The sequence below is a fragment of the Paroedura picta genome, chromosome 8 (genome assembly GCF_049243985.1).
Source record: "Paroedura picta isolate Pp20150507F chromosome 8, Ppicta_v3.0, whole genome shotgun sequence".
Classification (NCBI taxonomy): Eukaryota; Metazoa; Chordata; class Lepidosauria; order Squamata; family Gekkonidae; genus Paroedura; species Paroedura picta.
The window spans coordinates 9,641,149-9,666,943 of NC_135376.1; the positions used below are offsets into that span (position 1 = coordinate 9,641,149).

A 25,795-nucleotide genomic window follows, 5' to 3' on the forward strand; every position below is an offset into this window, starting at 1 on the left:
TGCCTATTATGGCAGCCATTTTGTGGCTGTGCCCATCACACTGAACCTGGCTCCATAGCAGAGGTGGTCTGCAGAACTGGCAGGAGCTCACAGTAATTGTAGTCCACAGACATCTGGAGAACCACAGTTTGGCCACCGCTGGCTTTTAGGGGCACAGCAAGAAATGCTACCTCTGACAGCCGTAGTAAGAAACAGAGAGATGGTCACTGGAGCCTCTAAGACAAACTAGAGGACTTTTATTAAGGCCAACGTCACAAGGAAGACTAGTCTGCAAAAAGTAAATGCATTTCGTAGAAATTTCATGGAAAGGCATCAGCAAGAAATTATACCCACAGTTTTTTATACCTTAGTCCAGGGGTAGTCAAACCGCGGCCCTCCAGATGTCCATGGACTACAATTCCCAGGAGCCCCCTGCCAGCAAATGCTGGCAGGGGGCTCCTGGGAATTGTAGTCCATGGACATCTGGAGGGCCGCAGTTTGACTACCCCTGCCTTAGTCGGTATCCAGGAAAAGAGATTTTGCAGAAAATAGATATTTATACAAAAAAAAAAAAACTATTTTAAAAAGGTTTGTAGTCAAGAGTTATTGCCTTAAGAGAGGGGGTGCGAGTATCCTCTTGCCACGAGGGACCAAGGTTTGGCCTTTCAAATTAATGCCAGATGGTGGAGATTGGAGAACAATGCACCCAAAAATAATAATATTTTTTCCCCCTACAAAAGAATACCAGATTTCAGTTCCTGAGCATACTAAAGCTATCAAATATTAGGAATATGGGGAAGGCAGCCGGGCTTGTGTGTGTGTGTGAAGTTTATGGGCATTTCCTCTCCACGCACTGCTTCCCCCCTTCTTCATATTCTTGCTTGGAGATCCACATCTGCTGGAAAGTACCCTGCAAGAAACAATCCCAATCGCTATGGGGCAGAATGCCAACTGATGACCTGTCGACTTGCACCCCACCCTCCTCCTGAAGAGATCGGGGTGACAACATACAAGGCTCTCCCATGGGCCTCTGCCTCACAGTGCATTTGATCCCAGCACCGTCCCCGAGAGCCATGGTGGGCTGGGAGTGACTGCCTTTCAAGGCAGAGAAGGGATTTCTAGCCTGCTGTTATTTCCCAGAGAGCTATCCATGCATGGGATGCAGAGGTGGGATCTGTCCCCAGAGAGTTTACAACTTAACAACTGACACAAGGGTGGGGAGGCTAAATAGAGAAGGGTATGTGCTCCTTCCAAATTTCCAAGTCCAGTAGCACCCCACATTGCTCGAGGGGACTGGGGGGGGGGGGGAAAGGAATGCATAAAGTAAGGATTCGGCAGGACCAACTTATGCTAACATTAACTGGATTCCTCATTTAGCCTTCTTTCCATTATCACTCCATCCTGAATGGGTTTTGCCCACAGCCTGTTCTGATCTCTTGACTATACTTAATAGACTAGGCCTAGTCTGCACACATAGGATAATGCACTTTCAATGTGCTTTGGCAGCTGGATTTTCCTGTGCAGAACAGGATAATCTACTTCTAAAGTGCATTGAAAGTGCATTATCTATTGTGTGCAGACTGGTCCCTAGTCCCAGTATATCCCATGATGCATACGTGGGCACTCAATGAAATGAATGAGCAGTAGGCTTAGAACAGATAAAAGGATGCACTTCTTCACCCAAAGAATAATTAACCAGTGGAATTCACTGCTGCAGGAAGTAGTGGCGGCAGCTCCAAGCGTATTATTATTATTTGTATATTTGTATTTATTTCCCACCACTCCCGGGAAGCTGGTGGGTTACAAGGTCTACAATGTAGACAGGTTCGAGAGTGGAATTGGATAACCACAAGGAGCAGAAGTGCACCAGTGGCTATGAGCCACAAGGTATAGACAGAACACTCTGGGGCAGTGAAGGTCTGTAGTCTGGGTGCTCGTGGGACAACAGTGGGAGGTCTGCCAGCGTTCTGAGCCCACTGGTGGACCTCCTGATGGCACTGGGGTTTGGCCACTGTGCGACACAGAGTGCTGGCCTGGATGGGCCACTGGTCTGACCCAACATGGCTTCTCTTATGACGACTACAGAAATGGTGACTAAAAATGAAAGCTCAACAAGTAGCCGTTTCACAGTCAGAGTAGTTCAGCAGTGGAACAGGCTGCCTAAGGAGGTGGTGAGCTCCCCCTCACTGGCAGTCTTCAAGCAAAGGTTGGATACACACTTTTCTTGGATGCTTTAGGATGCTTTGGGCCGATCCTGCGTTGAGCAGGGGGTTGGATGGCCTGAATGGCCCCTTCCAACTCTATGATTCTATGATTCTATACTGGGCCTTTATTTTAGCTCCTCAAGGAAAGAGTCATCATCCAGCCTTTAGTAATGGGGGTGCTGCCCTACAGTCCTGCACTGCTCCCTGTGGATGCTTCCACCCTTCGCTGAACTTCCCTAAACCCCACCAGGGCCTAGTCTGTGCACATAGGATAATGCACTTTCAATGTGCTTTTGCAGCTGGATTTTCCAGGGCGGAACAGGAAAATCTACTTCTAAAGTGCATTGAAAGTGCATTATCTCATGTGTGCAGACTAGGCCCAGGTCTCACTTCCGCTTCCTCAAGCTGCCCACATGACTTCGGGGGCCCCTGGCCTCTCCTCAACCAAGCCCCTCCGTTTTACTCACCAGTGAAGCCAGAATGGAGCCGCCGATCCAGGAACTAAACCGCCGCTCCACGGTCGTGTTGTTGGCTATCAACTTCAGCCGCATGCTCTAGAAAGAGGAGAGAGGCTTGCCAATGGAGGGGGAGGGAGTGGCCTTGTTTATCTGCCTTTCTCGCTTGGCTCTCACGGCGGATTTTGCCGAGCGAGTCAATGCAATCGATGGGCTGGGATATTCAACGGACCTGAAGGATCCGGCTTTACATATTAAACTTGCAGGTTGCTCCTAGCAAATCAGACGATGGATGCTGTTGACAGGAAAGATGCAGGAGAGATGTGCAATCCCCCCTCCCCCTCCCGTGTGTGTCTGGGGAACAGTTCAGCCCAACCGTGAATCGAACAGTAAGGATCGGCCTCCACAAAGTAGAAGGGAAGCATCGCGACCAAGCCACAGACTTACTGGAGGGGTTTTCTGAGAGAGTTCCCTGTTCAGCCGGTCTGTAAAGCTCTGTAATAGTGTGTTGCCTCCTGCTACAATCACACTACCATAGAGGCCCTGCAAAGAGAAGAGCCACAACTCTGACTGACAGGTCCTGTACTTGGAGGGAAAGGAAAGGACACCCACAGCTGAAATTACAACTACAATCGGTTGACAAAGATACATACATAAACATACACACACACACATATATATACATATACATATATACATACATTATACACACACACACACACACGAAACTCAAATACTTTGGCCACCTCATGAGAAGGAAGGACTCCCTGGAGAAGAGCCTAATGCTGGGAGCGACTGAGGGCAAAAGAAGAAGGGGACGACAGAGAATGAGGTGGCTGGATGGAGTCACTGAAGCAGTGGGTGTGAACTTAAATGGACTCTGGGGAATGGTGGAGGACAGGAAGGCCTGGAGGATCATTGTCCATGGGGTCGCAATGGGTCAGACACGACTTCCCACCTAACAACAATACTCACACACACAGGATAATCCAGACAGGTCCATTTTCTGCTGACAGTGGAAGTTTAGAGGGGTGGGATTTACATATGCCCAGCCCATGGAACAAGGTGGTGCCACAACCCACCGAAGGATGCTTTCCTCTGCTGATGGAGAACTACGTTCTGTCAACCCACGGTGCCAAACTGATACTTACTGGCCGGATGTCTATGTCGCACATTCCAACACTGGTGGTGACCACGTGGCTGACCCCGAGCATTGTGTTACCAGATAAACCCTGGGCAGGGAGGGGGGGGGAGAAAAATCAAAGAATTTGTACCACTGCTGCAAAAGAAGCAGACTTGTTACAACAACACCATGAGAGAACACCCCTTTGTAATAGTACAGCCAGGCTGGCAGACAGAGGGGTGTACAAGGAACTCAAGGGGGGGGGGAACCTTGCAGGCCTCTGGGGGGGGGTCTGTTTGACCAACTGCTCTTCCGTTCACTTCTAAAAGTAAACTAAACCCAAGGCTCTGATGTTAAACATGTTATTTACACCCACGCTTCCACTTTAATCTCTCTCTTTTTTTAAAAAAGAAAATTGTATTTGTTCCATTATAATTACATATTAATTTCTTAGCAATTGAATTCATATAAGGTAAAGGTAAAGGTATCCCCTGTGCAAGCACCGAGTCATGTCTGACCCTTGGGGTGACACCCTCCAGTGCTTTCATGGCAGACTCAATACGGGGTGGTTTGCCAGTGCCTTCCCCAGTCATTACCGTTTACCCCCCAGCAAGCTGGGTACTCATTTTACCGACCTCGGAAGGATGGAAGGCTGAGTCAACCTTGAGCCGGCTGCTGGGATTGAACTCCCAGCCTTATGGGCAAAGCTTTCAGACGGCTGCCTTACCACTCTGTGCCACAAGAGGCTCATTGAATTCATATAACTACTTCCAAAACTTAAAAGCTTTTGTTGCAACTAGATTAAACTTAACCTCTACATAATCTCTTTGTTAGCAGCATGCCTCTTAGACCGTCATGCAGCACGGTGTCAAAGGAGAGGGAGTCGCATCTGAAACGCCAAAGCCGTCCCTCTGTCCTTTCTGACCCACCAGCCGGTGAAGACAGCAAGGCTTCTGTCCCCAGTTCCTCCTCGCTTCCCCAAGGCCGCTGCACCCATGCGTGTGCCCAAAGGGATCCTTCTCTCCCCATCTTGCTTGGGCATTTTACCTTTACGTTGGAGGGGTCGAACAGGCCTTCGGGAATCTTTAGGCGCTCCGCCCCAAAGTCACAGTTGTAGCCGTTGGGGAACTCGTAATGCACCGTCGGCATCTGAGCGGCCACCCTGGAGACAGAAACCGCCCCGACTTAGGAAGCAAATCTCTCCCTCCTCCTTAAAATCCATTAATCCCTTGTTAGATATCCCGAAGTTTACAATAAACGTCTCTGCTACGTACTGTTCGTCGTAGGTCGAATCGGACACTTGCAGGACAGAGGCTTGAAAGTCCTGAATGACGCACTGTGGGGAAGGGAAAAAAACCACACGCAAAGGATTTAGAGATGGAGTTTCTTCCATGGGAGCTGCTTCTGAGTAATGGAACATAGTCTACACACAAGAATCTTTTGCTCTGTTCCGGGAAAGATCCTGGACTAGGACAAGCACCTGAAATGAAGCTATAAAGTAAGCAGTACAGAGAAATCCTACGGAATGACAGCCTTTGTTTAGCCTAGAGAACTTTTTGATTCAACAGGCCAACATCACAGCTAGCTTGACCTTGCCAGGTTTGTTTCGTTCCACTCACATTGCACATGTAGTTGTGCCAAGACCTTGTGACCTGAGGCAGTTTCTCTTTCCTCTTCCAGTTTGCTGGAGAACCCTCACGAACGGCCTCCTGCAAGAGAAATCCTGGTCATTCCACAGTTCTCGCAGTCCAAGAATAAATAAATAAATCACATATTTCTAGCCACTTTGTACTGAGCCCTGCAGTTCATTCTGTACTGCCACAGGGTGGGAGGATGGGGAGTAGGGACAAGGGAGGGAGGGGGTGGACATAAAGCCACCTGCACCCCTATGTTACAATTCTAGGAGAGGAAAGGGAAGGGGATTGTAAGCCACTTTGAGCCTCCTTCAAGTAGAGAAAAGCGGCATATAAGAACCAACTCTTCTTCTTCAATAATATCAGGGCTCTCTCAGCCTCCCCTCCCTCACAGGGTGTCTGTTGTGGGGAGAGGAAAGGGAAGGCAAACATAAGCCACTTTGAGACTCCTTCAGGGAGAGAAAAACGGCATCTAAGAACCAACTCTTCTTCTTCTTCAGTAATATCAGGGCTCTCTCAGCCTCACCCACCTTGCAGGGTGTCTGTTGTGGGGAGAAGAAAGGGGAGGTGACTGTAAGCCGCTTTGAGCCTCCTTCATGGAGAAAAAAGCAGCATATAAGAACCAACTTTTCTTCTTCTTCTATGTTAGTTCTAGAAAAACTCAGAAGGTAACTCTAAGAATTGTTGGAAATTCTATGGTAAAATCGCAGTTTCAGCAAGTCCTAGAGCTGCCATGTGTCAATTTCAGGGGTTTTCTCTGGACATGACGTGCCTGTGGGGCTGATGTTGCTGCCCACCTGGCTGCTGCTTGGAGTGGTGGTGGGCAACAGAACCTGGAACTGGAGGAATCTGCCACCCGAGATGAGAGGTAGACTGCAACTCTCAAAGTCTTGGGGAAATGTTGAGTGTCTGCCACTGAAAAGCTGGTTCACTCACTCATGTTCCTCACTGGCCTTTTTCTCAGCCCAGCATGTGGTCAGCTGGCATCGAGAAGTACTGGCTTGGGCCCCACGGTCCCGTTGCGCTCACAGTGCTGGCTTCCCCTGACCAAAAGGAACCTTCCACCAGCCCCGGAAGCATCACATCTGCGGAAGAGTCCCCATCCCACCCATCATGCAAGCGGAAGGCTCCACCATTCAGAGAATAGAAAGGTTTAGATCCAATTCACCATGTAGACATCGAGGGACACCAACTGCCTCTATTAAGCGGCTCATTCACAGATGCCCTTGTGTGAGAGTCAACGTGGGAGAAGGGAGCATGTGGACAGTGGACAGGGCAAGCTTCCCCTCGACCCCAACGTAAAGAAAAAGGTCCCATGCCCAAATGTTTCTGAGAGTACCACCAGGACCGGAGGTGGGGAAAAGTGACCAAGCAGCTGTCACACACACAGACGCACTGCCTCTCCTGAGTTGCACAGCCTTGGGCACATCCGTCCCGCGCGTTCTCTTACCTTTGAGGCGATCATGTACGGGGGGATTATCTCTACGTTCATTTCCTGAAAGAGTTCCCGGCACTGCATCGTGATGAAGTCTCCAGCCAAGGGTGATTTCACAATGCCTGCAAGGACAGGGGGCGAGTGAGGCTTGCGGTGAGATACAAAACCTCCCAGGATTAGGCCCTGTGCACACGATTTACAGGTCGGGGGTCACCTGGCCCATTCCTCAGACATGGCCGCTAAGCCCTGTCCACCCTGTCCTCTGGCTGCCCTTGCCCAACCCCCTTAATCGTCAGCCAAGCTGGCACCCCTGTACTCATCAGGGGCTCTGCAACTCCCCAGGGCAAACGCACCAGTCTTAGCCAGAGCCAAACACTCAAATTCCAAGAGACTTAATGTAAAGGTGTGACACCTTCATATTTCATGCCAGCTGAAAAGATTTGCCAGCCCTTAATTACAATTCTAGAAGGCCACCATACTGGCAACAGTGACGCAATGAAGGGCAATCAAACTAGCCCTGTTGAACAAAATCAAGGCCTAGTTACTCCAGCGCTCCTTCCCCAATCTAGAAGAGGCAGAAGTCATAGAATCATAGAATCATAGAGTTGGAAGGGGCCATACAGGCCATAGAATCATAGAATCATAGAGTTGGAAGGGGCCATACAGGCCATCTAGTCCAACCCCCTGCTCAACGCAGGATCAGCCCAAAACATCCTAAAGCAAAGCATCCTAAAGTCTCTGGAAAAGCTCAGATCAGAAACATAACAGCCTGCCTTGGCATTTGTCTTGAGTGCCTAACGATTCATGGTAGACTGCACCTGAACATGGAAGTTCCATTTTGCATACAGCAACCAGCACACATTAATAAACCAGAGGGTAGCTGCTTCGGTCTGCAGTGGAACACCTAGATCACAGTCCAGCAGCACCTTCGAGAGTTTCAGAGCGTGAGCTTTTGAGAGTCAACGCTCCCTTCCTCAGAGACAAGAGGAAGGGAGCGTTGACTCTCAAAACTCTCCGTTTGGCAACGGGAGCTCTGACTCTCAAAAGCTCACACTCTTTAGACTCTTCCTGGCCTCAAAGGTGCTGCTGGACTTGAATCTAGCCATTCACAGCCTATCCTCTTTGAAAGCACCTTTTAAAAAACACTTGCATTTTATTAACCCTTTAATAAAACTGAAGCAGAAAATCAGTGCAGAAAACTGCCCCCAAAAGAGGATAATTTCCTAAATAACGCGTCTGCTCAGCTTTCCTAGACTGCTGCTAGCATCTCAGAGAATTATTCCCTTCCTGGACAACCCAACAACGATCCTGAAGTGACCAGAGTTTGATTCTTTTGCCCCAACGTTTCACAGTGATGGAATATTCCCAGTGCTACACTAACACAGAGCTATGGAATGCCATCTTTGGCTCGTCCTGTTCATCCCCATAGACCAGGGGTAGTCAAACTGCGGCCCCCCAGATGTCCATGGACTACAATTCCCATGAGGCTCATGGGAATTGTAGTCCATGGACATCTGGGGGGCCGCAGTTTGACTACCCCTGCCATAGACCGTGTGGCAGAAAAGCCTCACCTTGCTGGAGCACGTATCCATCGTGCACGGGGATGGCGGTGGTGTGCGTCGCCCCACTGTCCAAGATCAAGCCGGTCGATCTGCCATTCGCAAAGCTAGTTCCGAAGGTCAAGGAACACAATGGGAATTTGGGCACGTCTAAAAATTGTATTATGGTTAATTTGGGCTTTTAAAAAAAAAATCCACTTTTTTTACTTCGGGGAGGGGCGACTGATTTTTTCCCTTCGGAAAGTCACTTGGAGCCATTCGGGGAGAACGCTCCCAAACATGCACCTAGCCAGGGCTGCTGTCCCGTTGCCTCGGGAGCTCCACCGAGCTTTGGAGCAAATGTGCCTAACTGTTTAATGCTTTAGTCCTGGATCCTGTTCCTGGATCAGCTGTTATTCTGTGAGGATAGTTTGGGGCGGGAAGCTGTGTTGCATTTCAGGTAGCCACTGGCTCCTGCTGTGGACTGCTTGACAAGAGTCCCAGGACTTTCCACGGAGTAGTCCTCTCCCCCCCGCTGTTCCGTTCTCATGCTCCGGGCCAGATGGCCCTCTATCACCCCTTCAGATGTTTTGGCTATTTCTTTCTTGCCTTTTGATCCCTATTGCTTTTGTCTCAAGCATTGCAGGACTCCCATGTTGCTGTTGGTTCACTTCCGGAATAAACTACTGAGTTTTTCGCCATAACTCTGGGTTTGCCTATTTTATTTACCACGGTATATGACACTGAGCAATATTCAGGCTTGGTATCTGACCAAGGGATTTCTGACTCTTGAATGCCTGTACCTTGGTCTTTAAAATGTGACTGGACTGGAATCCTGTTCTATGAGCACAGGCTGGCAGGATGACTCTTCTGTCTTCACAAAACAGAGCAAGAAACTTAACACGGGTAAATGGAATCAGACAACTGCAATGTACCCTGCCCTGGATGGCCCAGAATAGCTTGATCTCATCAGCTCTTGGAAGCTAAGCTGGGCCAGCCCTGGTTAGCATTTGGATGGGAGATCCCAAGGAAGTCCAGAGACACGATGGCAAACCACCTCTGAATGCCTCTTGCCTTGGAAAATCCTTACGGGATTGGCCATAAATTGGTTGTGACTTTGCAACAACAACCTAAGTGCCCTATGTAGGGATGCCCTAGAACAGGGGTAGTCAACCTGTGGTCCTCCAGATGTCCATGGACTACAATTCCCAGGGGCAGGGGCTGGCAGGGGCTGATGGGAATTGTAGTCCATGGACATCTGCAGGACCACAGGTTGATTACCCCTGCCCTAGAAGACAGCACAAGAACCACGTCTAGTCCAGCTGCCAGGCTGTGAAAAAAGGGAGACAACACGGAGAAAGTTTCCCTCTACCTGCGAAAGTTTGGGTAGGGTCACAATCCATACAGCCCACCACCCTGGTCTGTGATGGACCCTGGATTAAACAGTCATAACAACCCACGTTGGGGCAGGGAAAAGCGGAAGCTTTGTGACTCCACCCTCTCGCCCAGCACTTCCGGGATACGCTGTGAGGACCGCCGTTTTGCACAAGAAGAACGCAGGGATGTTGTAATGTTCAAACATCAATTCCGTCAGCTTCTCACGCTTGGCTCTGGTATTCCACTGCGAGTACAAAAACAAAACAGATCATCCAGTTCTCACCAGTAGCCCAGGCAGAGCCACGTGCAAAAGAAGAAAGAGCCAGAAACGGCCAAGACACGGAGATCTGGGCTGCCTCCAGAAGGAAAGACTGGGGACTGTTCAGGTGTGTCCCCTTCTTGGACCTGGGAAGTGTAACTCGGGCTCCCAGCGAGTTGTGGTTGACAAACTGGAAATGAGCATAAATGCTCTGTCTTTCCCTGCCCGGACCACAGTTTCACAACAGAAGACCAGCAACACCAATTATGAGTCCCTTCATTTGTCAAACAACTTTATTGTGCTGTATGCACAAAAACGTATTATTAGCCCCTTTTCTGCTTTAACCTCTCAACAGCCCTGTGAGGTAGATCAGGCTGTGATTGGCCCAAGGTCACTGTTCTCCCATGACAGAATGGGAATCTGAACTTGGGTCTCCCACATTCTAGTCCCATGATACCACAATGGCTCTCTTAAAAAGAGCAGCTATTTCTTAACACCCGAAAGAGTCCCAAAGCAGCTTACACCTTTCCCTTTCACTCTCCACAACAGACACCCTGACAGGTAGGTGGGGCTGAGTAAGCTCTAGTGGAACTGCTCTTTGAGAACAGCTCTAAGAGAACCGTGACTAGCCCAAGGTCACTCAGCTGGCTACATGTGCAGGAATGGGGACACAAGCCCGGTTCTCCAGATCAGAGGCCCCCACTCTTAACCACTACACCACAATGGCAAGTGCCTTCATAAAATCAAACCATGCCATGACTGCCATGTCATCATCAGGATCAGCACCCTTGCTCTGTGTTTTACAGAGCTTTCCATTCCACCACTCTGGCACTACCAGGTGCCTCCGCATCAAACTCAGCTGGCCCATTTCAAAGCAACACACTCTTTTTCTTTTACTCACAGGTGCTTCAGACATGAGGACGGGATGCAAAGACGCCTCGGATTTAATATGCATCTTGTAGGTGTGATCCAGAATGGCTTGGAAGCTATCCCAGTCTTCAACTGCAACGACAGGAAGGGACACTGGAGCTTCTTGGGCCACAAATGTAACTTCAGTTCCAGGATGCCTGCAGCCTGAAGCACAGCCGCAAACCCAAAATACATGCAGTGGGGGTGGGGGAGGAAGAGGACAGAGGCAAGCCAAAAGAGCAGCAGCAGACGACGTGGTCCATGCCACATCCAATAGGGTGTGAACAGCCACGAACCAGATTCCTGGGAGCAGCGGTCTATAAATCCCATAATCCTACAATAAATAAATAAATCACTGGCCAGTATACCTTAAATGTCATAAATGGGTATCTCCACAATTTCACATTTCAAAATAGCCTGGTTCATACAGGCATCGTTTGAACAAAATCCTTTCTCCCCTCCAGGCCGAAAAGCATTCTCACAAACAGAACTCCATGCTGTCAGGCATAACCGGGGTTACTCTTTCTGCTCGTTCAAACATTAACAATCAGGATCAGCAAACAGAAGAGGGGAGAAAAGGGCCCGTACTCATCCCGTTCTTCAAAGGCAACGTGGCCTCCATGTTCTCTCTCGGCACCCGCAACGCGTTTGTGTCTATGTAGTACGTTGGCCCCCCTTGCTTGTTTTTGTCACCGTCGATCTCCATCATGGAGCTCCCATCATCCCGGTCCAGGACCACACCAATGGCGGTGGGGAAATCAACCTGGAGTGGCAAACGCAAAAAGAGACACACAAAGTCAAGGTGTATCAAAGTCAGCAGCATCTACGTCCCCAGTGGCAGAGAATGGCATCCTGACAAGGAACAAAGCGTGAGCCCAGGGGTACATTGTAAGACCAACAACATTTTATTCAAGATGTGAGCCACTGTGAGGTTTCTGCAGATTGCCCAATTCACGAATCTTTGTCTTGATAAAATCAAGTTTATTAAGCAAATAAACCCGAACAATACTTTGCCGGAACTGGCCAAAGCAATACAGTTCCTGCATATATCCCCTGAACCATGCCCCCTGCTTGGGAATCCAGGAGTATGGTGGGAGAGCTTCAATTGCCATAACAAGCTGGGCAGTATAAATCAACATGCCACATTTGTGGCCAGTTGTCTCCACTCCTGGAACATGGGAAAAACATGGGGGGGAGGGGGTAAACATAAATTTGAAACATTTCTCCAGGAAGTCTTAATAGAGGGTTTCCAGAGCTCTTCCTGGCATATGAGTGTTTCAAGGAGCTTTCTGAGCAGAAAATCTTCTTAATGCAATATCTCTGGACTCATTCTTACCTTTGGACAGTCCTCCCCAGCATAGCCAGCCCGCACAGTATAGGAGCCAATATCAAACACCAGAGCGCCGACTTCATCTACGCATGCAGGAGAAAAATTTTAATCTTTCAGTGACCACTGCTTCAAAACAAATTTTAAAAGCCGCATGAGACAAAGTCTCTGTTGATGGGAAAAAGCTTTGCGATCCTCAACACCGCTGCAGAATCAAAAGGTTTGGGTGGGGGAGGGGGAATGGAAGACAGACCAACATGACAGAAGTAGACATGCTGCAGTTCTACTACAGGGACAATAGAGTTCAGAGGACCTCACTCCCAAATCACATTTTTAATTTTATTTTTATTTCTCCATTTATACCCCGCCTCTCCCAGCAACACCAGCTTGCAACCTTGTCATATGAAAACAAGCAATTAAAATCACCACATGCAGAAGTGGGCTGTAAACATGCTGCTAGTCCACATACATTTCTACATAACCTACAAAAATGGCTATGGATGTGTAAATTTCCAAAAAAAGGGAAGACCCAGAGAGCTATATGAACAGCACTTTTGATGCTACCAGGATGGCCTGGTTTCAAGCCCCTCAGTGCAGATCCAACGCAAATTGGCCTGTCATTACATCTCACCGGGCTTAATCTGCCACTCCTGCCTCCCACCAACCAGCCTACCATATTTTTAGAGGTTTATGGTTTTAAATGTGCACCACTGTTAGAAACTGCCCCGAACCTGTCACTGGAGAGAGAGTGTATACAAATAAAATTATAAGCAAGCATACCCAGGCTATGAAACCTAAGTCCAGCACCGGCCTGCCCGGCCAGCTGGGAAACTGTGCACAGGGCCAACTAATACCAGGAGTCAGGGCCAGCATCTGCACACATCTGTGGCCTGGAGATGAGCAGCAGTTCCAGGGGATCCCCAGGTTCACCCAGAGGCTGGCATCCCTACATATCCCAATCACCCACATTCCCCGGGGGAACGGTTCTGCATGGCCCGGAAATGAACTGCAATTCAAGCGGGTTGCTGTGGTGGTCTGAAGGAACAGAACAAATTGAGAGTCTGATGCCACCTTTATGCCCAGCCAAGTTTATTCAAGGTATAATCTGTGCTGTGCATGCACACTTCCTCAGATATCATGCGTTAAATCCAGGAAACTGCACAGAGAAGCTCATACCCTGAAGAAAACTTAGCTGGGCTTAAATATGACACTCTATTTCAGGGGTAGTCAAACTGCGGCCCTCCAGATGTCCATGGACTACAATTCCTAGGAGCCCCTGCCAGCATTTGCTGGCAGGGGCTCCTGGGAATTGTAGTCCATGGACATCTGGAGGGCCGCAGTTTGACTACCGCTGCTCTATTTGTTCTGGAAATGAGCTGTAACTCCGGGGGAAGCCCAGGTCCCGCCTGGTGATTGGCATCCCTAACTGGTGACCTTGGACTGGTCACACTCCCCGACCTGGCCTACCCCGCAGGGCTGTTGTGAGAATAAAACGGAAGGCTGCGAGCGGCTCCGGGTCCCCGCTGAGGGCGAGGGAGACCCGGGGGGGAGCCAGGCCGCTGCTCCTTGGCGGGGAGGCTCTTCCCTCGCCCCTGCCTTGAAGGCGCCGGAGCCGCCCTCACCTCCTCCGTACACGCCGCCGCTCATGGCCAGCTTCGCCGCGCCGCTTCCCCGCCTCCTTCGCCGGCCCAACAAAAGCTCCCCGCGCCCGGCCGGACCGTTCGTTCGCTCACCCTACGCTGCTATTGGCGCGCTCCCTTCGCTAGCCAATAGGGGAAGACGCTGCTGGCCAGAGCCGCCTATCAGGGCCGAGAGCGAAAGAAAGAGCCAATCGCAAGAGGGCAAGGCGGGGTCAGGCTGCCCCTCCACGCCGCTTGGGTTTTCGGCATCTCCTCCTGACCCCGTCGATGGGCGGCGAAGAGGGAAGCATGTTAGGTTGCAGTCTGCACGGAGGGGGCGTGGCCTCTGGGAGGGCGGGGCGATCTCGGCGGGTTCGATAGCCAGTGTGCTGAGGGCAGGGCGGCTTCCTCCCGTGTAACTACGCAGGCGCACAGACTGGGTTTTGCAGCATGGCTTAAGAAAAGGAATACTTGGATTCCTGTTTTCATTTTGCCTCTACTGACTTGCAAAGCGGCTTGTCTGGAATGATGTGAGCCCTTAGCTGGTTGACCAACCTTTCACGCGTGTCTGCAGTTCAGCCATAATTCCTCTTGATGAGGAATCTGTAAAGCTTACTATAAGCTTAATAAGCCAAATGCTTACTATAAGATTAACAAGCTAAAAATGATTACTAAAAGCTTAAGGGGGTGGCAGGTTACGGTGGATGAGCGGTAGTGAATGTCCTGCATAGTGCAGGGGGTTGGACTAGATGACCCAGGAGGTCCCTTCCAATTATATGATTCTAAGGCCTAAATACGAGAGAGGTTTCTTATCGACTTGTGCGGAGAGATGCTCCTGTATTGCGGGTTCAGGTGGATAGCCACGTTGGCCTGAAGGAGTTGAGTCCAGTGGCACCTTTAAGACCCACAAAGTTTTATTCTGTGTATAAGCATTCGTGTGCAAGTTTTACTTCTGCTGTGCTAAGCCTTGAGCACATGTAAGGAACTTGCCTGCATACCTGCACACTTCTTCAGATGCGCTCCAAAGTTTGTGCCCAAAATGTACCACTGGGCTTAAACTTCGTGCAGTATGCCTTGTGGTCAGAATGCCAGACAAAGAGGAAAAACCCCACTCTGACCTCCTGGCCCATCATTGAATGAGGCTAAAACCAATGAATATTGGGATGCAGAGATTTGGGAACACTGAAAAGGCTTCACGCCTGCCGCAGTCAGTGTTACAAAGAAATATTTATTTATAATTATATTATATAAAATTCGAGTCCAGGGGCACCTTAAAGACCAACTGACATTTTTACTGGTTATGCACGCTTCTTCATAAACCTTGGTCTTCAAGATCCCGATGGACATGAAGCTTGCTTTCCCCTCATCTCACCATCAGGAGGCGCAGTTGTCCCGTCGCTTCTGCGTTGATTCCCTCCCTAGGGCAAAGCGGAAGTTAACTAAATACTTCCGGGTAGCGAACAGCATGGATGGTTTGCGCATGCGTGCCCGCACACGGCCTCGGTAGTCTTCAGGCAGCACGATGGCGTCGACGGCCGAGGTTGCCTCTACCCCAGCGCCTCTTCTGTCTTTGGACCCGGAGCGGCAGCAGGAGTTCCAGGCCAAGGTGCAGCGCGTGAGGAAGACAGCAGGCAAGAAGGTGAGGACGGGGGCAAGGCCTGGAAAGGGGCTGCTGCTAACTGCCGGGCCCCTGTTTCCTTGGCAACCGCCAGAGGGTCGCTAGGCAGGCTGCGTCATCGCGTTCTAAACCATGTCGACCAGGGGTAGTCAAACTGCGGCCCTCCAGATGCCCATGGACTACAATCCCCATGAGCCCCTGCCAGCAGCCGCTGGCAGGGGCTCATGGGAATTGTAGTCCATGGGCATCTGGAGGACCACAATAAAATCAGAGTCCAGTAGCACCTTTAAGACCAGCAAAGATTTAATCAAGGCGTGAGCTTTTGAGTGCAAGCACCCTTCGTCAGACTATGATCTTCTTATACGTCTGACGAAGGGTGCTTGCACTCGAAAGCTCACGCCTTGATTAAATTTTGTGGGTCTTAAAGGTGCTACTGGACTCTGATAGTATTGGGCTACTTCAGACCAGCACGGCTACTCATTTGAATCTATCCTGGAGGACTACAGGTTGACTACCGCTGTTCTGAGATAGAAAGTCACAGATTCTTCATCCTTTCCCCATAGGGAAAGTGCTCCGACAGCCTAACACCCATTTGCTGATGCAGAATCAAAAAGTCGAGCTAAGTGCTTCTGGGAGGGTGATGGGAGAGATGATTAGCCTCGTCTCCATCGCTGCAGTCTACAAGCTCTGAGGCTTCAGGGAGGGTGGTATATGAATGTGATAAGTAAATAGGTGTGGTCACAGCTGCTGGCTGACACAGCTCCAAGAACACAGCTCCCATGCACTTCCACAATGTTTGAAAACAATTGAGGTAACTTATAGTGTAAGGTGAGCAGATTTTAACATTGGTAAAGCGGGACACCATTGACCGGGGGGGGGGAATTCTTGATTACAAATATGGAGCAACAGAAAGTTTCATAGACTGCATAGAATGCAAAAATAATATTGTAATGTATACATGTTTAGTTTCAACATAAGTACAATTTGCCAGGTGCCCCCCCCCCAGATGTCCGTCCAAAAGTGAGACAATCTGGTCACCATATTATAGTGGCAAAGAAGTATCTAAATTCATAAGTAGGGTTTTAATGGAGATGGCAATTTTTATATACTTTCCTAGTGATTTCCATGAGGGAAGAGGAAGGGTATGAGAATCTTTAAAAAACAACAACAGCGTTTTTGATTTAATTAACAGTAGGAAGCAAGTACTGTAGATTCGCTCTTTTCTGACTGAGGTCCTGAAGTCCATTCAGCCATTTCGCATGGCAAGATCCCCAGAGGTGTGCAGCACCCTTGAAATTGCCAATTAACATTTGGGAAGACTTAACTGTTTGTGTTTTCCTCCTTTTGTGTTACAGAACGAGCAGCTGACACCCGGCGTCATCTACTTAGGCCATATTCCTCGGGGCCTTTATGAACCGCAGCTCAAGGAATATTTTGAACAGTTTGGGACGGTCACGCGGCTTCGGCTTTCAAGAAGTAAAAAGGTAATACTAAATGTTAGGCTTTGGTTGCCCTAATTGCCTTTGAATAGTTCATAATACGCTTGCTTTTCTATGCTACTGTTCCAAGCTCTTTCCCCTGCTGATCGTTTTGGTGCTAATGTTTCTTTAAGGGGTTCAGTCGTATTCCATCCTTTCTGTCTGTGTCCTGTCAATCTTTGCAGTAGATTGCTCCAGATATTCCAGTCACTTATAGTACCCTTGGGATGTACAGATGACTCCCTAAGGCTGTATATCAGGGGTAGTCAAACTGCGGCCCTCCAGATGTCCATGAACTACAATTCCCATGAGCCCCCCTGCCAGCATTCGCTGGCAGGGAGCTCATGGGAATTGTAGTCCATGGACATCTGGAGGGCCGCAGTTTGACTACCCCTGCTGTATATGAATAGGTTTCTAATGGGGCACCCATCTTCCTGACATGAGGCAGGGACAGCACACATGAAGCATCTTGGAATGGCACTTATCTTTCCTCATAGTCCAGGGAACATTATGGAGGTGATGCGCAGTTTATTCAGAATCCTATTATAACTCCAGAGTGCTTTCTTGCTTTATGATCCTTCAACCAAAAAGGGTGGACCGACGTATTTTTCCGTTTCATTGTCTTTGTCTTTAACAGACTGGAAACAGCAAAGGCTATGGATTTGTGGAATTTGACTGCGACGAAGTTGCTAAGATAGTGGCTGACACCATGAACAACTACCTTTTTTGTGAGCGACTCTTGAAGTGTGAGTATGTGAAAAGCCGCAATGGCTAAAAAAACAGTTTTGAAAGTGTCAAGTACTGACAGCCATCATTTTTAAATCACTTGTGTTGTGTTGGTGTATTGCTTCCAGTGGGAAAGCATCTGGGAATTCCTTCCCCTCCCTTTGCTTGTGATAGCTGTGTCTTGTGCTAAGGTGAATTTTTTTTTAAGTTTCAGTCATGTGTGAGATGCATTGAGAGCCAGTATGGTCTTGTAGTTAAGAGTGCAAGGTCACTATTTGGGAGACAAGAGTCCATCCCTGCTTATGCCATGGTAGTTCACTGGCTGACCTTGGAAGTTTACTGGCTGACAGACCAGTCCTGCTCTGTCTTCCCAACCTACCTGACAGGGTTGTTGTGAGGGTAAGATGGAGGAGAGGAGAACGACGTGACCTGTTTTGGGTCCCCATTAGGGAGAAAGGTGGGTTTCATATGAATTTAAAAATTAAATCCCGTTAGGCTGAATTGCTCTAAGATCGTGTTGTCTGATGCAGAGGGAGGAGAACTGACAGCAGCCTGTGTCTGGTTGCCTCTTAGAAGGAGTAGAAGGAGCCATTTGTCTTATGTACAAGCATGCAGCGTTAGCTGATGCAACTGTGTGATGCCTGAGGATGGTGGAACGTAGTTTTTGAGTATGAGAACTTGCTTGTGGCATGGCAGACAATGGCAGACGAAATGGAGGGGGGTCATATATAGAGTAATAAGCAGCGTCATCCTTGTTATAAAAATTCTTCATGATATATAAAATTGCTTTTTATCTGAAATACAGATTAGTCTAGCAGAAGGATGCTCTTTATCATATAATCTGTAGTAGACTGCTTGAGTAAAATGCAGTCCCTTCCTACTGTGACTGTTCAGCTTTGCACCGAAACAACAACTCTGATGTGCTTGCTGTATTACAGGCGAATTTATGCCACCCGAAAAAGTGCATGAAAGCCTCTTCAAAGGTTGTGAACGAAAATTCCGTAAGCCGTCGCGTCCAGCAGTAAAATGCTACAATCGGGAGCGATCAATCAAACAGAAAGCAAAGATGACACAGCGTTTGCTGAAGAAAGAAAGAAAGTTGCGGAGAAAATTGGCTGAGAAAGGGATAGATTACGATTTTCCCGGATTTGTAAGTGAACATCCCTTTCCCGAAAGTTTTAGTAAAGGTTGGAAAATGGGCTACTAATTTAAGGTAACTCTGCTTTTCTAAATTGGGCCAGAGATGCTTATTTGAGCAGACTGTCCGGGGAGACTGATAAGAAATGTTCTAAATCAATAAAACAGTGTAGGTGTAGACAACAATCCAATAACTTCTGTGGGCTGCCTTAGATACATACCTACAAAAACATGAGAAATATAAGTGGCTTCAAGCTATTGTAGTACCTCAATTGGACTTATTTGAGCTTTATAGCCCTTTACAGCTTACTAAGAGAAATCCTGGCTCTACATTTTAATTTTGCTTTGCTGACATCGTGAAGAAGGTTTTTATACCTTGCTTTTATCTTAAGAGTCTCAGAGCTGCTTAATAATCACCTGCCCTTCCTCTCCCAACAACCTCGTGTGGCAGGTGGGACTGAGAGAACTATGACTGGTCCAAGGTCATCCAGCTGGCTTCACTCAATTCTATAGATTAGTGTCTGCGACTCTTAGCCACTACACCAGGGGTAGTCAACCTGTGGTCCTCCTGATGTCCATGGACCACAATTCCCATGAGCCCCTGCTAGCGTTTGCTGTCAGGGTCTCATGGGAATTGTAGTCCATGGACATCTGGAGGACCACAGGTTGACTACCCCTGTACTACACCATTCTGGCATTCAAGTGCAGGCTGTATTCACAAGTGGCATATAATTCTATGGGATGTGCCCATCTTCAGATGTTCTTTCAGAACATTAACCATTTTGCATCAAGCTCTAAAAAGTTAGAAGAGACTCTTTGTTTTTGTTCTCAGTAAGTAATTGGGTACCAAAAACTGACGATGGGGTTCCTCTTTCTAGGCAGCTCAACTACCTCTAAAGAAAAAGATGGCCTCAAACTCAGACACCAGCATGGATATATCTGAGAGCAATGAGGTAAGTTTACGTTGCTTTACCCAAAGAGTCCTGGAAACAAATGATATTTATGAGGTTCTGATTTGTGGAGTATCCCGCATTACTTCCATGTACCCACTTTTTAATGTGCTAGCCTTTAAGCATATCGGAACACATGTTATTGTAACTGGAAATGTCCTGTTTGAAAGGAAGCCCTTAAGCTGACCTTCCTGCATGTGAAAGCCACAAGATACATGTGTCCATAGATCAGCTGCTGCTGTTAGGGCATGCAAACTTACCAATAACAACTCGCCACCTAACTGTAACTGAAGAAGTAAGGAGTGACTCATGAAAGCTCATAGACTCTCATAAATTTTGTTGGTCTTCAAGGTGCTACTGGACTCTGGCTCTTTTCTACACCTGTCCTTGCTGTTATCTTCTATTTCTCACTATGCTCTTTACCGGAATCTGTTGGTCATAGGATGCAGAGCTTGTTCTGGTATTTGATTCAATTGTGGGATAACTAATAAATACTGCCCTTCACTAACTCATGCCAAAGACTTGCAAGAACATTATTGCAGTGAGCTAGGCAGTATTGCAGATATCAGGGTAGTCAAACCTGTGGCCCATACCACAATAGTGCGAGATCAGACCAGTGGTCCTTCCTGTATAGCATTGTGTTTCACTTGGTGCAACAAGGGTGTGGAGGGACTCCCATTTAGTCAACCTTGATGGACCAGTCCTCCACAAATTGGTTCAGGCTTGTGACCATCAATACAGTATGTGACGGCGAATTCCATGAATTAAATGTCCTTTGAGTGAAGATAGTGCTTCTCTCTTCTGTATCCACTGCCCAACAACTTTTACTGGATCAGCTCCATTGTAGTTAACTGTTCTGCAGGTTTCTTCACTAAAAACAAGCAAAGAATCCATTCAGTGTCTCCCTGTCTTCTTTTAGCAATCCTGTCATTGAAGAGCCTTGTTATCTCTTTGGATGGTTTCCTGCTTCCACACAGTTAAAGAAATCCACTTTGAGATAACAGAGCGACTGTCAGCTTTAACCATTCAATTCATAGTATTTTTCTTATTAAACTGTTTTTGGCTGTTTGTATCCACACACTCATGGAACAGCACAGTGGTAAACACTAAGTGTCCCTTCATAATTTCTTGTATAGTTTCTACGTTCTATGTAAACCACCCTGTGCCTTTGGGGAGGGAGGTATATAAATATAATATAATTAATGAATTAATTGATAATTGGTGACACCTTTCTCTTGTCCAGCTTCCTACCCCAGCATGTACGCCAACGGTTCTTGAACGCCGGAAAGATCAACCAGAAGATGTGGATGAGAAAGAAATCGTTTTGAGGCTGCCACCTATGAGTACGAAAGCTACACGAAAAGCGAAAACAGCCAAGCTACAGAAAAAAAGTGCAGCTCTCGAGCAACAAAAATGTAAAACATAAGCATTCCTTTACCCCAAGGACCCTGAGTAAATGATGGAAGATCCAATAACCTTTACCTAAGTAGCAACCTTTTTAGTTGCTGCTGCTATGAGACCGATTCTGTTCCAGGGAAATGTGCTGCCTCCTTGAGATTTTTCACCCGATGTTAAAGACCAATATCTGAAATGGTGCAGCAGGTGTCTACGGACAGTGGGGAAATTGGGGCGGGGGCCAATGTTGTGAACAGATAAGTCTGGAATTCAAAATAAATTTCGAATGAAAAGCAATAAATGGTATGATGATTCCTAGAATGCTAATTGCTTCTTGGCTCCTGTGCCGCCAAGCATTAAATGGGATACAGCTATGGTTGCCAGGTCCCTCCAAACAGCCGGTAGGGTACGCTTACTAGGAACAGGGAGGAACACCCAGCATGTCAGTGATGTGCCCTTGTAAGGGGGCGATGCTCTGGTTTTGGGGCAAAAACTCTATGGTAGAAGCTAATTCTACCATAAAGTTTTGCCCCAAGCCCAGAGTGACGCCCTTAATGTGCCTATGTCACTTCACCTAGGAGCATTGCTTTGATTTTTGATGTTACTCCATTTCAGGAGTGGAGAGTCTGGCATCCCTAGTGACAACTCCCTGTACTTTAGACTAGTTTTGCTTCTGAGTGTGCTGGGGAACAGTCAGCAGTGGAGCACACTGGAGGCAGGAAGGCGTGACGGCCTGGCTGCGTGTCTTGACTTGGTTTGTGAACCATCCTGCTTCTATTCAGCTGTACCCATAAGCCCCGGCCATGGTGGCATGCATCGCTCAGCTGCCCATTGTGGAATACAGCGATACCAGAGTTGGCAACCTTGTCATCCCCGAAGCAAAGCACTGGTCCCAGTTTTCTTCATAGGTGTGGGAGGTGCCTCCAAGGAGCCCATGGGAATTTCCTTAGTATCTTCAGGCAGAGCCTCTTTGCAAACAGCTGTATCTGTCATGGGAGGGGGGTGTTAGCTTGGAGCCTCCTGACGTTTGTGATTGGTCTCCACTGCCTGTGGAACCCATTTTGTTCTGGAACCTGCTACTTTCCCAGATTCGTTCAGAGGTTCAATGTTGCTGGAGAAACTGACTTATTCCTTCCAAAGTTTTGTCGTTCACTAATAACTGAGGGAATCTAACAGCAGGAACATACACTTCTTAAACCTTTGCAGCTAAGGAGATAGTGCTGACACTAACCTTCTGCTACCGGACACTTCCTCTGTTGCCAGGGGAATAACCTTCCTGGTTGAATGGAGGGGTGGTATATATATTTTGGGACAACCACCCCTTTTAATCAAGAAGAAACAAAAGCCAACATTGTATTATTATTCCATTTATTAACTGCCCTGCTCGGGATCTAGGCTCAGGGCAGTGTGCAACATATGTTTCTACAATAGTGTTAATCAGAATATAATAAAAGCTATCATTAAGGACAGTAGAAATTTTCAGTGCTCTGTCTTAGTATATTTATTTATTAGGTTTTTATACTGCCCTCCCATATGGCACAGGGCGGTTTACATGGGAACATCGTGGGATACATAGAAAGTCATACATTAATAATTGTCACAGCAACAGATCAATAACACTTCTAACAATAAATATAAGTTTAACGTTGCCATAATTAACTCATTGAACAATTTCAATAGAACTTGAACAGATCCCCTACAGAATTGTTCAGATTATGGAGGATATGACTTGAGGAGGGGACTGCCGGATGTTTTAGGTCGGTTTAACCTCAGTCCCTTTTTCAGGGAGAGGCTGTATCTGAGTGGCACTGGGGGGGGACGATACCCCCATACCCCTCATCTGTGCATCCCGGCCTCAGCCATATACCTGGTGGAATGCTGCTGTTTTGCAGGATCTGCAGAATTTTGACAGCCCCGTCAGAACCCCTGTCTTCCGGCAACTGAAAAGGCCCCTTGCTGAGGCCAGTCTCACTTCTTTAGGGCTATGGACCACCAGCATATTCACATTAATAGATCTTAGGGTTGTCATGGAAAAGGGTCTTTTTGTTTCAGTTCTCTCAGCCACATTCACACTCCCAAGGAAGCAGCATATTTGAAAAACTGAGGGCCTGAATCCTCTGGCCTGGGTCTACCTTGACGCTGCCAGAAATTCCCCACTGGGAATTCAGTTTGGATTGGGACTATGATACGCAGCGGGGAGGGCGCTTGTGTCTTCTTCCCCCCCCCCCCCATGCCGTTTTCCTTACCCAAGGCAGCCTCCAGGAAGCATTATTGGCCACTGGGGAAAACCTTTGTGTATCCCATCAGGAGACTGTGTTGGACTGAGAATACAGCAATGCACAAAGGCGTTTGTTGGATGCTGTGAGCCTGGCAAGCCTAGGGATTGCCAGCAGGGAAGTCACAAATGCCTGTGGTTCATGCTGCCCCGGGAAAGGGGCGGGGAATGATGTATAGACAGGCCCTGATTTGTGTGTGCAATCTCCAGGCCCAGTCTTTCTCTCTGACTGCATTCTGCAGTCATAAGTCACCATCTGCTACGAAGTGAAGGCATAAAGAAATGGAAGTCATAGATTATGCAGTTTCCCCTTGTGTAAAATGTCATTTTACATCTGTAACTGACAAGTGTTTGACGCTAGGGGGCAGGATTTCTCCTGAGTTGAGAAACCAGCCTTTTCCCCCCTTCATTCATGAATCAGCCTTCTGTTTTTGAGTTACTGGAGGGCTAAGCTGTAACCAGACGAAAGAGAAACTAAAACGAAGGAATTGCCAGCTGGGAGACAGAGAAATGAGAACGGATTCTGCAAAACGCCATTTATTGTCCACTCCTGGACGTGAAATCCCCAGTACTTGGGCAAGCAAAAATTAGGTCTTGGGTGATTCTATCCTCTGAAGGGTTCCTATTTTCAGACTGGTAGCCCCCGAATTTTAAATCAATTTTGCTTCAGGACATAAATGCACAGCTGTAACATGGACTCTTGACAAACAAGGAAATTTCATCTGTTGCAGAAAAGGACAGGCCGAAGCAGGTTTTGCCTGGGACAGGACTTCCCTTTTTTGGTCAGGGTGTGCCCTGGTGTATGTGCTTAAGGTGTGCTTAAGAGGCATGAAAGACACAGGCAGAGTAAACAGCACTCTTAAATAGCTGGTTTGGTGATGACATAGCTATACAGCTGAAAGAGAGCGATGAAAGCTACATCTGCAGATTGAGGCCATACAAATGCTAAGCAGGTTTTTCATCAGACTTGGAGGATGCGCCCGGTTTGCAGAGAAATCTGAAATGTTACATGGAGGTGGGGTTAATTACACTCCCCCCCCCCCAAAAAAGCATTCTCTAAGCAAGCCCAGAAAACACACCTACCTCTGGCTGTTGTCAGGAGCTCGGGAACCACATTGGGTCCACTGGGAGGGCAACCTGCTGCTTTTTGGTGGCAGCCTGGGAGCCAAGTGGGCCCACCAGCAGTGGTAGCACAGTCCAGGAACTGTATAAGAACTGTCAGTGATGGAGGCACAGGCCTGGGAGTCATGCTGGGTGAGCCCAGTAAGAAATGGGGAGGGGGAATCCCCTTACTTGTAACAAGGCCCAACACTTACAAATCTATGTATTAATTTTAAAAGGAAGGTGACTCAAAATCCAGCAACTAGAGCAGTGGTTCTCATCCTGGGGGTCGGGACCCCTTTGGGGGTCGAACGACCCTTTCACAGGTGTCATGGCAGGGCAAGCAGCTTGGCCGGGATAGATCGAGATAGAGCATTCGTCTGTCTGGAGCAGCGGAAAAGAGCGAGATTGGCATGGTGGGACAAGAGGCAGAGCTGAACTGGGAAAAAACCCAATTTATATACAATACTGAACCATGGATATTTACGCCATTGGTCAGTTTGGGATTAATTTCAGTGAAAGAACCCTTGCATAATTTTATGGTTGGGGGTCACCACAACATGAGGAACTGTATTTAAGGGTCGCGGCATTAGGAAGGTTGAGAACCACTGAACTAGGGTTTTCAGAAGGAAACAGCAGAATAACAGTAAAGACAATATAATAGTGGTGGCGGATCTCCATGTAAGTTTCTACAGAAGTTAATATAAGATATCTAAAAACAAGTCCATGTGCAAGTGTAGTCTATACGCCAGGGGTAGTCAAACTGCGGCCCTCCAGATGTCCATGCTGGCAGGGGCTCCTGGGAATTGTAGTCCATGGACATCTGGAGGGCCGCAGTTTGACTACCCCTGCTATACGCCATGCATTCAATATTGGTAAAATTTCAGAGGGCCTTAACCTAGGACCCATTCCGCACACATTGGATAATGCACTTTCAATGCACTTTAGAAGTTGATTATCCTGTTCCGCCCTGGAAAATCCAGCTACAAAAGCACATTGAAAGTGCATTATCCACTGTGTGTGGACTTCATCCTGGATAGCCCAGGCAAGGCTAATCCCATCAGATTTCTGAAGGCTAACCCTGGCTAGTATTTGGATGGAAGACCTCCAAGGATTTGGGTGGTTGCCCCTCCAAGGAACAGCAGGGGTCGTGACAAGAGCCAGGAAATGGCAAACCATCTCCAAACATCTCTTGCCTAGCTGCCAGACAGTCCTCGGATCTGGCTATGCTGAATGCATAGTAAGAAAGGCAAATG

General features: G+C 47.9%; 2 protein-coding genes across 3 annotated transcripts; one reads left to right on the forward strand and one right to left on the reverse strand.

The window, feature by feature from the left end:
* Positions 1-203: 203 nt before the first annotated feature.
* ACTL6A (actin like 6A) lies at positions 204-14,019 on the reverse strand. Of its 2 annotated transcripts, XR_013233400.1 has the most exons (15): positions 13,863-14,019; positions 12,250-12,326; positions 11,502-11,676; positions 10,906-11,006; positions 9,892-9,989; positions 8,402-8,496; positions 6,846-6,952; positions 5,381-5,470; positions 5,036-5,097; positions 4,809-4,923; positions 3,790-3,870; positions 3,086-3,181; positions 2,651-2,737; positions 492-889; positions 204-345 (listed from the first exon to the last, which is right to left on the reverse strand). XR_013233400.1 is itself a non-coding variant. In XM_077348323.1 (14 exons), exons 1-14 carry the CDS (start codon positions 13,885-13,887, stop codon positions 809-811), a joined length of 1,290 nt encoding a protein of 429 aa, XP_077204438.1. In that variant the 5' UTR covers positions 13,888-14,019; the 3' UTR covers positions 491-808. The 2 variants fall into 2 exon arrangements, 1 of the variants encoding a protein (XP_077204438.1); XM_077348323.1 differs by lacking the exon at positions 204-345 and having other exon boundaries at positions 491-889.
* Positions 14,020-15,299: 1,280 nt separating this feature from the next.
* LOC143842956 (MKI67 FHA domain-interacting nucleolar phosphoprotein-like) lies at positions 15,300-21,484 on the forward strand. Its single transcript, XM_077348328.1, has 6 exons — positions 15,300-15,498; positions 16,833-16,961; positions 17,593-17,701; positions 18,620-18,831; positions 19,697-19,771; positions 21,012-21,484. The coding sequence occupies exons 1-6, from the start codon at positions 15,382-15,384 to the stop codon at positions 21,192-21,194; spliced, it is 825 nt and encodes a 274-aa protein (XP_077204443.1). The 5' UTR covers positions 15,300-15,381; the 3' UTR covers positions 21,195-21,484.
* The last annotated feature ends 4,311 nt before the right edge of the window (positions 21,485-25,795 follow it).

Coding starts and splice junctions, on each gene's coding strand:
- ACTL6A (XM_077348323.1), bottom strand. CDS start 13,887: ATGAGCGGCGGCGTGTACGGAGGAG. Junction 9,990..10,905: donor TCCTCATGTCTGAAGCACCT/GTGAGTAAAAGA, acceptor TTGTACTCGCAG/TGGAATACCAGAGCCAAGCG. Junction 5,471..6,845: donor CGTACATGATCGCCTCAAAG/GTAAGAGAACGC, acceptor TTTCTCTTGCAG/GAGGCCGTTCGTGAGGGTTC.
- LOC143842956 (XM_077348328.1), top strand. CDS start 15,382: ATGGCGTCGACGGCCGAGGTTGCCTCTACCCCAGCGCCTCTTCTGTCT. Junction 16,962..17,592: donor GGCTTTCAAGAAGTAAAAAG/GTAATACTAAAT, acceptor TGTCTTTAACAG/ACTGGAAACAGCAAAGGCTA. Junction 19,772..21,011: donor ATATATCTGAGAGCAATGAG/GTAAGTTTACGT, acceptor TCTCTTGTCCAG/CTTCCTACCCCAGCATGTAC.